We start from the raw sequence: 12,491 nt of genomic DNA on the forward strand, positions 1-12,491 counted from the left end.
TGTTTAAATACTTATTTTCCTCACTGTGTGTGTATATATATATATATATATATATATATATATATATATATATATATATATATATATATATAGTCATCCCCCGCTTCGAATCGCACCCCGGTTTATTGCGGAATTGCATTTGCCAAATAACTAATTTGTTTGGCGGATATCTATCTATCTATCTATCTATCTATCTATCTATCTATCTATCTATCTATCTATCTATCTATCTATCTATCTATCTATCTGTCTATCTATCTATCTATCTATCTATCTATCTATCTATCTATCTATCTATCTATCTATCTGTCTGTCTATCTATCTGTCTATCTATCTAATCTAATCTAATCTAATCTATATATATTCTGATGTGTCCATAGTAAATGTTTGTATTTCTTATATAAATTACAAATTTCAGCACATGCCTACTAAATACAGTGATGAACTTAAACTTGGGTGTGGTGCTAATAAAATGGAAAGAGAGAGAGAGAGAGAGAGAGAGAGAGAGAGAGAGAGAGAGAGAGAGAGAGAGAGAGAGAGAGAAAGAAGCTGAGTACACAGTATATTGAAGTATAATTTATATATATACTTATATTTTTATACTTTATTTTATATATACTTTTTATTTATCATACTTTTTTTTATTTTTTATATATAACTAATATAGAAACAATAAATAATAAGCTATGAAATCCCCCCTGTCCCAGTTCAAAATTGAAATCAGTGAAGGAACATCTCATTTCCTTTTTAAAGTTTTGTATTTCATTTTTTTTTTCTTAAACATTACAATAGTCATCTTTTTTTCAGTTTGTTTAAATTATTACTTGATCGTATCTCCAGATTGTGTAAAAAGCATCCAGCATTTTGCTTCACCTGGTTATTCGGAGCGTCGGTGTACATCAAAATGAAACAAAGTCAAACCAAAAAAAAAAAAAAGTAAATAAAAAAAAGAAACCCAAAAAACAAAACAAAAAACATAGTATACATTTGCAGCAGGAAACAAGAGACAAATGTACAAATATACATCGATCAAATTATCACCTTCAACAAGCCACACTTTAAAATCATTTCATTTAACGTTATATATCTCTGACCAAAAACCCAAAAGTCCTTTATACAAGAAAAAGTCAGCACAGCAGCTCTGGTTCTCTGCACAAACATATTCAGTGTCTTCTATCAGCTGTATGTAAAATACATCAATGTTTTCGAGTCGACGCTGTCTATAGCCATGAAATGAGATCTGAGCTCCGAGGTCTAGCGACTGCTCTTCTTTTTGCTCACTTCGCAGTGACATTCATATGGAGTCTTCATACATGAAACCCTGGTCAAGGAGCATTCAACATGTGCAAAAAGGAAGCGGTCAGAGGGCTTTTCCACTGGTCACAGTGCAATGATTTAGCCTTATACCCAGCTCAGCATGGTTTCCCTTTTAACTCGCTGATAAAATAAATTACCTTTTATGATTTTTTTTTCTTTCTAAGCGATTCCACCGTTAAAACTCACAGCACTGAGGTATGGTATAAAAGGTTTGCCTTCTCGATTCATTTAAAAAGAACAAGCTGCGACTAGGCATGTGCTGGTAATTGGTTATATCACGACAATACGATGGTCAACAGTCCGATTTCGGATTACAATGTTCATTGTCACAATGTTGTACTTTTAAAAGTGACTACACCACGACAAAAATGTTATTCATACCGCAATGTTTAAATCCAGCGATTAAGAATCTTTGAGAACGCATTCTGTTTTGATGAAAGTCTAAAATAAGCCATCTTAGAAGATCTTCAGGCTGTATTTCCCCTTAGTATCCTCTTGAATAGAGAGCGAGGGCCAAGTAACCGCATTTACTGGAATTACGTAAACTATCGTATAACCAATTATCAGCACATGCCTAACTGTAATGTACAGGCCAGATATCAAGTTCCAAAAGTCAGATGGAACTGAGTGTACAGGACAAACAACACCACCAAATAACATAGTCATATTTTTTTTTTGTTGTTGTTTTTTGTGTTTTTATTTTTATTTTTTTTAATTTTCTTGTCAGGAGTATAAAAGTGTCGGGTCACACGGAGTAAAATCTCTAACACTACCTACAGTGTGCTTTGGATCGAAACATTGTTTTCAAAGGTTCTAGCTTCAATCTCCAGAGTGAAGATAAAAGCCTCCACCAGCGTTCTTCTGTTTCTCCGACTGCGAGCAGTGCCCTGTAGTCACCGGTTTGTAAATATGCTGGTATGACACTTGGAAAATTATTCAGCTCGAGTATTTACACAGCAAGCGAAAAAACATCTATCCGATAGATCCGCTTTGTCACCGGGGTACTTTACTGTATTTGAGTGACACCTAAATAAAAATCTGTTAAGACCTATATTTTCTTTTTGCTTATTCACATCCTGGAACAATTTATTTTGAACATGATCAGAAAAATATGTACTTTTTTCCCCCCATTCTGTGTAGGTTATATGCAATGACTGGAATAATATTTACAGTTACATTTGTTCTTTTTTTTTTTTCCTTAAATTTGATTTCACAATGTATTCATCTGAAAAAAATGCCATAGTATACTTTTTTTTTCTTTCTCCTAAACGACAAAAACAACACTTTTAAAAAAAAAAGGACCATAAAAATATTGGAGTCCTCTTTGTATTGCCCAAAAATAGGTAATTATGATCGACAATGAGACATCACAAGAATTAAAAACAGCTACTAAGATTGATTAGATCAGTTACCCTCTTGTTTTTCACTCGAAATTAAATGTTCTCTTGTAGGTCTAACGCTGGATCTTTAACTGTTCTTGTGCAAATATGACACCATAAAATCGGAGCTTTACAACAATTGGTACCAAAAGTAATTCAGACATGACCAGTAAACACACATACTACACTGCAGAAAGAAAATTCACATGATTGATAAGCAAAATCGAAATGATCACAAAACCAAACGAAACTTTTTTTTGTTAGTTTTTTTTTTTTTTTTTTTTTTTTGTCATCAGCTACGCGAATTAACCAACTAAAAGCAAAAGGAAATGAAGAGAAATAAAATGCTATACAGAACAAATAAAAGTTACGTGGTTACAAGAGGGTGGGGGGTAGTTTATGGTACAGCAGTTAATATTATTATTATTATTATTATTATTTTCTTTTTTTTTTTTTTTTGATGAGCTTAACATATCCTTTCTTCTTTTCTTCTATCAGGGTGCCACCCTCTTGTCACTTTCACCGATGGGAGGCTGCAGTGCTTGAAGTCTCATGTCATCACCTGTACACGACCAGTTAGAAACTTTGGCCCGTCTTCCCAGAACCTCCAGATTTACGCTGTGGAAATAAAACAAGTACAGTTCAAGATCTATGAGCTTGTGTGTGACATGCAGTTAATCACCAGAGCCTGAGCTAATACCTTCTCTAGGGGTTCTGCAAGTTTCACCAGGTCATATTTAAGACTTTTATAACCTAATTAAGACCATTAAAGTTAAGCCCTAAATTCCTTTTTTTTCGAGCCAAGTATCGCAAAATTTGCACTTCCCCATAGTTGAAAAATAAAACCTGTTTCAATCTGTGGTACAATCCGAGAGAGATTTGTGCCACTGACAGAAAGCTGATTGGAGGTTGCATGTTGGTCTCATTTGTAGTCATAATGCAGTGAAAGAACACCATGAAAACAAACAAACAACAAAATTCCAAAGTGCTGCAGGAGCATTTCAATGATCATTAGAGATAACATTACATGGACATCGGAAAATTAAGACCTGTTTAAAATGATTTAAGGCATAGAACAGCGAATTTAAGACTGTTTACGGCCGAAAATTGTGATTTATTTATTTATTTATTTTTACCCCACAGAAACCCTGATTCCTAGCTTCCATTGTTACACACAGAATCAACTTACTTATACATGTAAAGATTGAGAAACTAATAATATATATTTATATATAATAATTGTATATTATTTTAGCAGCATGGTCTGAAGTGTTTCAATTCTCTTACCACAGCAATTATATTTTTTTTTATAAATTTACATTTATGCCATTTTGTCCGATAGCCTTATCCAGAGAAACTTACAACTGAGCAGTTGAGGGTTAAGGGTCTTGCTTAGATGCCCAGCTTGGTGGTGGAGGGATTTGAACTTGGAACCTTATGATCCAGAGTCTAATGCCTTAACCACTGAGCTAAACCCCACCCCCAAATTATTGAATAATGACACAGAATATTATAGAACATCCAAGACAAGAAAAATCCTGCTTTCACTTACATCATAAGCAATAAAAAAATTAAATAATAAAATTAATAAAAATAATAAATACAATTATTTATTTTCTATAATGTTTTCCCTTATGTACATTGGCAACCATACAAGTTCTTAAAACTAATTTTTACTGTAGGAACAATAATGTATGCAATAATATAAACGAATTATTCAATATTTTTTGATAAATCCGGTTTGAAGAGTGCGGTGCCAGATTAAAGAGTGCGGTGGTTTTACAGTAAGTAGCTAGACACTTTAACCTTTTTGTGTTAAAATAGTACCTGAGGTTTGTAGAGTTTGGAACAGTTCATTATCAGATGATGCTGTAACTGTTCTTAAGGCATTGTAGTAATTGCTATTAGTGAATCTAAGTGTTCTAAAGCTTGCTGCTTTATCCGAGAGTAATTTAATATATTATGGATAATGGTGAACAGGACATTAGTCACATAATAGCGGGTCCAGTTAGCATGACTGTCTGTTATGCTTAGCCTGTCAGCCTAGATTTTTTTGTTTACGGGAGGTAAACCCATTACACTCTCTCTAACTCTGTTCCTGCAGAAGAGACAGGCATAGTGGAAGTGATTCGAGTGGACAGGGCTGGGCAGACTACTGTGTGCTGAGTCTGGGATCTGTATCAACACTCCACAGATGTGACAATTTCAGTCATGAGAGGAAAGAAGTGGGATACCCAGGGAGCTAATAGCGAAAGACACAAACCCAAACGGTGCTGAGATGATGAGAGGTAAGTCACGTCCTTTAAATTCATTCTACTGTTTAAAAATAATACAGCATTTAATTCCATTTGCACTCGCAGGTGTTAATTCCCAAAAAAGGCTTTAGTTGAGACCAATTATTAGATCGTTTAGGCTAATTTTAGTTTGTCCAGCTGTAAAGCTCTAAGTCTGCAGCCATGTGAGAGTAAGAGTGTGCCAGCCTGGAAAAAAAAAAGATTACATCTATAAATTAAAAACCACAATTAACCATATCATTAACCCACCTGCTTATTATGTATTTCCCCCAAAGCAGCTCTGAAACACACAGGCATGGACGCCACAGGACTGCTAAGGGTGCACTGTGGTATCTTTCACCAAGACAGTGCCAGCGAATCTTTAAGTCCTACGAAAGTCTTGGTGCAAGATAACAGCACACCTTCAGTCTATACCTTTACAGGCCAGAGATCTGCACAGGTGGTTTTAATGTTATGGCTTATGGCTCTGACTTCAACTGTGGCCTTGATATTGTTACTCATTTGGCTGCTTTTCTGGCTGCTTTTGTTTTAGAAACAGCTGAACTCCTGGGACTTTCAAGACTCAAGTCGAGTTTACACAAAAGGGTATGAAAAGTCTGCAGTCTGAAACAACTTGTTAAAGAGACAAATCAAAGGAGAATGACCAGACTTGTCAGAGGTGACAGAAAGTCTTCTGTTACACTAATAAGCACAATTCTCAACCAGGGTGAGCAGGAAAGCATCTTAAAACACACATCAAACCTTGAGGTAGATGGATTTCAGCGGCAAAAGACCACAACATGTTTGACTCGCCAACCAAAACCAAGAATCTGAGGTTACCATGGACACAGACTCACAGAATCTGGACAGTTGAAGACTGGAAAAGGAGCAAGTGATTATTTTTATTGGTTTTAATCTTCAACAGTAGAATTTGAGATTCAGTTATTCCTGTTCTTGGATGACAGGAGTGAACCTCTTGTGTGCTCTTCTGCTATTGTAGTCCATCCACCTCAAAGTTTGCTGTGTGCATGTTAAGATGTTTTTCTGCTCACCATGGTTCTAAAGAGGAATAATTTTCCTGGAATACTCGAACAGAGATCACAATGTCTCTTTATTCAATTGTTTGTGAACATTACCTGGAGTTCTTGATCAGTCTCTGCATGAATGTACAGGTGTTCCTAATATAGTGTAATCATTAATAAGCATTCCCTGAACAGTAATGTTTCAGCATTTTAAAGTCCTATAGTTAAATCGAGTGTACGGTATTAAGGTAGGCTTAAAATATTTTATATTAGGCTGTTTTTGAGAAGACTGCCACACACAATAATAATACATTTCTATTGTTCTACTGTTTTACTAAAGAAAAATGCTTAGAACATATCCACTGTCAGAGTTACCATAGAAATGGTCTGTGACTTGATTGTATGTCTACATCTGGCTTTGTTACTAGCTGGTTGAATTTGAGACAACAATTCAACTTAATACATTGCTATTAAAAGGTCTGTGTCAACAAGCTTTTACAAAAAAAAAAAAAAGCACGGAACTACTGAAAGTAAAAACATGCAAAACAACCCACTGTGCTTTGCCACTGCATGCATTTTCCTGATAGTCTACCATTTAAGCTTAAATGTATGAAATGTGAATAGGCGAGAACAGGTGGAGGAGAAATTAGAACTGAAAAAGGTCTATAAAGGCTTACACAGTGATTGATACAAAGCACCATAGAGCAATAGAAAAGAAAACATAATACCTCCGCTGAGATGGCGACCGAACACCTGTTAGGTTTCAATGGTATCCGTTTGTAAAAGCCGTCGCAATCAAGGGGCCCTAAAAGTATACAGTTGGTGAGAATGTCATTAAGCATTGCAGGAAAAAGTACATTTTCATCCACAGGGTTCTATCAGCATAAGTGAGTCACAAACACAAACAGTGATCTGAATCCTCAGTGTAGGAGAGTAGGAGTTAGGAGTTACATAAAAAAAAAATAAAAATACACAAGAAAGCCTTATGAGTTTGCACTAAAGCATATTGTGCATAGTCTGTGCTATCTTTGTGAAGATTATTTTTATTTGGCATAAAAAAAAATCTTTAAATTCAGCATTAATACACCATATATAACATCTTAGGCAACATTGCATGACTTGTTAAACTTTTTAAACACATCCTGATTATTGGGGGTATTTGTGCCATTGTTTGACATATAAACAGTGCCTACAGTGACCAAGTTCCATTTTTTACACCGAGAGACCAAAGTGCAGCAATGTATCACCAAGAGGTTAATAAATAAATGGCAATTAATAGAAAACTTTGGTAATGTTACTTATGGTATATTTATGGAGTGTATTTTTTTTAGCAAAGGCAACCCCAATGTATGAAGTTACTTTTAACTGTAGCATTATTTGTACAAATTTTATTATGCACATTATGCAAGTGACAAATTTCTAGTTGTTTACGTAAAAACAGGAACAATTTCAGTGTTAAAAAGCCACATAGTACTTCATATAAAAATTGCTAGAAAGGGATCAGGAAAAGAGTCTCTTAGCCCATGCAAGCTGGTGTGTCTTTATTTTCATTGAGCCATGCTAACAGATCCCTCATAGTGTCAGTTTACTCAGTTGTTTTAGGTGAAACAATTCTTTAACCGGGAGAAGAATTGAACCATGACAAACAACACATTTTAAACGTTAAAAACTAGATTAGCTCGCTCCAGAGCTTTACCGATTGCGGCACGCATGCTTATTTTCATCGAGGAGGTTTGATGTGTACTCTCATTCATGCAAGCAGGATAACTCGAGTACTTCAAACCCCCTACAAAATGACTAAACGTCCACCCTTGTCTCTTCTCGGTCTTGAGACGATCAATTTCCCCCTCCATATGCAAATCCCCAACGCTGTCTGATTTCATGATTGCGTCGGTGAAGCAAACCGCCCACGCGGCAGATTTAGGAGGCAAAATGGCAAACTGTCAACATGTCTTTTTTTTCGGAGGGGAAAAAAAACCCCCACCAGCTCTTATCGGGCCTGTCATCAGCCCATTGTGATCATGACGGAAGCGCTTCAGAAAGAAGTTTAATCCATATGAGTAAGTCAGAATCTGCTCTGGCAGGCGGCTTCAGGCAGATTTGAAGGGAAGTGTCTGCTCCCGCTAACATTCGTCTCAATGGAGTACAGCAGCTTCTAAATTCCTTGTGGTTGTGTGTTCATTTCGGTGTTGCTCTGATGAGGCCTGAAAGTTAATACACGGTTGGTTCTTTTCATCGGCTAATGATGAAGCTTTTCACAAGCTTGTTTGGAGTTCAATACTGAAACAAGGAGCCTCCGGGGCCAGTAATGCAGAGTAATAAAGCAGCAAATGTGGAATCATTTGCGGAATAGTGGCCCCTACAGTTCTGCGGTGTGGCTAATTGTTGACACGTGTCGCAGAAATAAACAGAGAGGAGCGTTTTTGCCTTCCGCATCATTTCCTGTGCTAATGTGCTGCTCGGCGACATCATCTGCTCTCAGCCCAGCCTTCAACTCTGATAACACCCTCGGAGGAACTAATTCAACCTGAAACCACTAAACATTAACCTCTCATCTCTGAGCAAATTTGTGCACAGATGCATCCCCTTTAACATTACTGAGTATAAATAAAGCTACGGATGCGTGGCACGCAATTCTGTTTCAAGGCACCGTGGGTGTTTAACGGAGTAGAAGTTCAAGCCATTGGGGCGCTTGAGTTTTTTAACCGTCGGCATCTATTCTAGACGTGACTCGCGTGTGTGCGAGACCCGCAAGCGAAGAAAGGGAGAACGGTTTTTAGCCTCCACTAAAAGCGATCCTTCGGAACGAGGATAATTACTTGATAACTGTATTATAATTAGCATTGTTCCGCAAATATAATAGCGGGTGACAAAAAAAAGAGCTATTCAGTTCACAAAGGCGGAGAAAGGGAGGCCCGGGATGACTGGCGTTATGCACCTTGTCATAAAACGCATATCTAATGTTGAGTTGGTTAAGACACTTAGTTGTGCGAGACTGAGCGTGTGAATAATTGAATTTCAATTTGGCACTTCATTACAAATGCATCCTTTCGTTCCCCCCCCAAATTAAGAGCTGCAGCAATTCAGAAATAGGCGTTGACATCTGTGACATTCAGAGGAATCTGCGCTCTGCCAGCAAAAAGCCTATTAAAGCAAGTTTTGTGCAGCGCCATGCTTTTGTTTAGATATGGTGTCAAAAGCAGCTGCTTGTTACTGAGACATTGGAATTCTATTTACTCATTTCCAATCAGGCTGTTTCTTTTTTTTTTTTTTTTCTCCTGAGAATATCTGTCTGATGCTGTCTTGCCTCCTCCTTAAATTTCAGACACCATTCTAAAGGATTTCAAAAGTTCCGGATTCATATGTGCATGAATGTTTTTAACATGTATGTGGTGGTGATTACTACACCATATACATATTAATACACCCTTCTCTACAGAATGCTGCATTAGCAATAAAAAGGTTCACTTTAGATGACTAATTTTGAGCAAAAAAAATTAATTACCCAATGTTCTCCTTTCAGAACTCGGATGCAATAAGTAACCTTGAATAAGCTTGATTATGTGGTTACAGAATTGAATTCTTAGCACCGTGAACTTTCACTAAGTAGCACCATTTGTTAATGATAATAAAACATTTAAACCACCACCATCTCGGTCGACTAAATAGATTTTTGGGATGAATAATAATTTTGACCAAAATGTTCCATTATGTGGAGCCTTCGGTATTAAGATGCAATTAATCTTTGACACAAAAAACAAGAGTAAGTATTTTTCAGAACGCACATAACAGCTGGGGTGAGATTTGACATGTGTAGTACTTACAGCAATACCATGGCTGAAGCCAGATCCAGGCTGAGGGCTGGCAGCACTGATGTAGTTCCCCACGGCCGATTCCTGACTGGTCGGGCCGTACAGATCAGCTACAGGCCCTGGACTGTTGGCACCCGGGAATGCTCCAGGCCGAGCAGGGTTAGCGCCTGAGTGAGGAAAAAAATCCCGCAAATCCTCAACGTTAATGCAGGCGTCTTCAGGGCTATGTCAAGTGTGAAGAACAAACTGCGCTAGACTGCAGAATAACTGCAATGTATGTTCAGAGAATATAATATTGGACATGTGCGTCTATATTAATTTACCGAATACTGAAGGACTGGGATCAGTAAAACTCATAACAACAAGCAAACATCAGCAAAGGAAAGTGAGCAGTGAGATGCTTACTAATTACCTGAAACGCAATTTAGCGCATTTTACTGTAAATTCTCCGGCTCAGCGATACGAATCGTCATTAAACCTGTATTAAAGTGATATCCATATTTCTTAGAAGCGATAAAGGGTACCGCAGACGATTAGCCGAAATCATATTCTCGCGTATGCACATGCTGTATGGGAAAATCGCACAACTTTGGGTATAAGTCATGCACAAGAGCGTTCAGCATGCAGTCGCACGATGAATCCAGCATGCAGTCAAGCTGTCCTTTGCTGAGAGCACGGCTCACAAGGTTGCTTCAATTCAGAACGTTCAAAGACTTTCAAAGACTACAACAAACTATTTTTTAATAGAATAATGCCTCATTTTATATAATAGCTAAGTTTATATCTAAGCATTCGCTGTACTGATTATAAAGACTAGATCACTAAAGTAAAGGAGGCTTTGTTTAAAAAAAAGCATGAAAAGATGCTGTTTTCTATAACTATCGCTCACATGAAGAGCAGACCATAAACAGGACAGGTGATATTGCTTAATTGTATTCTAGCTTGTTTTACACAATTACCGGTCTGCTAAATGTAGCAACAGCATCTGAGAACACCTAGATTGCTGGCTCGGTCCTATCATACTGCCGTTTTATTTTGCCAATATCATTAGGCTCGTCATTACAACCATGCAATCTGGTCAGTAAAATTAAGACAGGCACACACAAGAGGCTGGGAAGGATCATCATAAACATGCTGCACCCTTGAAACTGCCTCTGCTTCCACCGTCACAACAGATCCTTGCCAGTTTGGGGATGACACACCGATGCGCTGACTAATATGCCGCGTCTGAGTCACGGTTCGCTTTGGAGAAAAGCAGACAATTCGGTCCTTCTGCTCCAAAGACAAATCCTCTTTGCCACTTCAATGCGTCAAACTCCGAGCACGGAAGAAGCGTAAATGTTTAATTGCACAGTAGAAAGGCGCGCATACACGCAGTCAAACGCATGCAATCCGGCGACACGTCCAATGACTCAATTCAGGCTTTCCTCTACCTTTGTACACTGAGATAGCTAATGAGGAAAAAAGAGAGAGAGAGAGAGAGAGAGAGAGAGAGAGAGAGAGAGAGAGAGAGAGAGAGAGAGAGAGAGAGAATGTGAAAAAGACGAATGCGCAACTCCGGGCCTTTCTTAACGAGTAGCCACATTGGACTTATCTAAACAGCGCACGTTCTAATAGGCCTGCTTATTAAGCAATTATAGCCGTTTTCACTTTCAACAGTAATCCTCATTTCTGGTAATTGGTGGATTCTGTTGAGGCAAGTGCACTGTGCGCTTGCTGTGTGTGTGTGTGTGTGTGTGTGTGTGTGTGTGTGTGTGTGTGAGCGCAAGCAGGAGGATTTATGTTTCAACTTAAACCCCCAGGCTAGACTGCTCCTGCTATTAACTTTAATAGGCAAACATGAGTTACACTCATTGGCTGTGACTGGTAGCTCAGCGGCACCATCCTAATTAAACCAGGGGCTTGTGATTACGTAGCAGTTTTTAAGACACAGGTGACAGGTGCATCATGCGCTTGTGCTCAGAGTAAAAAAGAAATAATAATAATAATAATAATAATAACAATAATAATAATAATAATAATAATAATTAAACCCTTCGTCTCTTCCAGAAGGATGACAAAGTGCTATCAGTCGACAGGGCAAGAGGGCAGACACAAACCCAAGCACAAAGAGCTACTCTGACCTCCAACTTTCACCGAGGTATTTTTCGATTTCCGTCGAATTAAATTACACGGGAACTTGTGTATATCGACGCTTCACATAAAGAAAAAGCACGCTGATGTGAAGTTCTCTCTGAAGAAGTGTTTATAAAGCCATTTTTGGATGGAGGCTTTTTGGTTTCAGCGATTTATAACCATCAGAGATAAATTTTCCGACATGGCACAGATGACAAGCGGCATTTCCTGTTTGATTAACTTCAAGAGTGGGGAAAAAAAAACCTGAGATGCTGCTGAGTCTTCATGTCAGCTCTTAAATAAAGTGATATCTAACTCGTTTCCGTGGAGGTTACACATTAAAAGCGTGTACGAGGCGTCTTTCCTTAATAAATTAAAAGGAGTAGCTCATATCAATCAACAGTATTTTCCTTGAACAGCCGTCTCTGTGTTTATTCCTTAATCTTACACTGCTACACAAACACACCTTCTTACTCTTATAGGATAAAGTGCTTCGCCGTGACCCCTAAAATCCCCACAATGCATTGAATATGTTCATGTTGCCTCAGAAACCAAGATACAGGAGACAGTTTG

General features: G+C 37.8%; 1 protein-coding gene across 7 annotated transcripts in view; it reads right to left on the reverse strand.

Annotated features, from left to right (window-relative positions):
- Nucleotides 1–739: 739 nt before the first annotated feature.
- Nucleotides 740–12,491, reverse strand: part of msi2a (musashi RNA-binding protein 2a) — a 258,690-nt gene continuing 246,938 nt past the window's right edge. For all 7 annotated transcript variants that reach the window (XM_083568557.1, XM_083568554.1, XM_083568556.1 and 4 more), the window contains 3 exons: nucleotides 9,816–9,970; nucleotides 6,720–6,796; nucleotides 740–3,314 (listed from right to left, as the gene is read on the reverse strand). In XM_083568557.1, the coding sequence (XP_083424683.1) occupies nucleotides 6,755–6,796; nucleotides 9,816–9,970 (197 nt within the window). In that variant the 3' untranslated portion in view covers nucleotides 740–3,314; nucleotides 6,720–6,754. The remainder of the gene's footprint in view (nucleotides 3,315–6,719; nucleotides 6,797–9,815; nucleotides 9,971–12,491) is intronic.

Source organism: Silurus aristotelis, assembly GCF_946808225.1.
Source record: "Silurus aristotelis genome assembly, chromosome: 18".
NCBI classification, from domain to species: Eukaryota; Metazoa; Chordata; class Actinopteri; order Siluriformes; family Siluridae; genus Silurus; species Silurus aristotelis.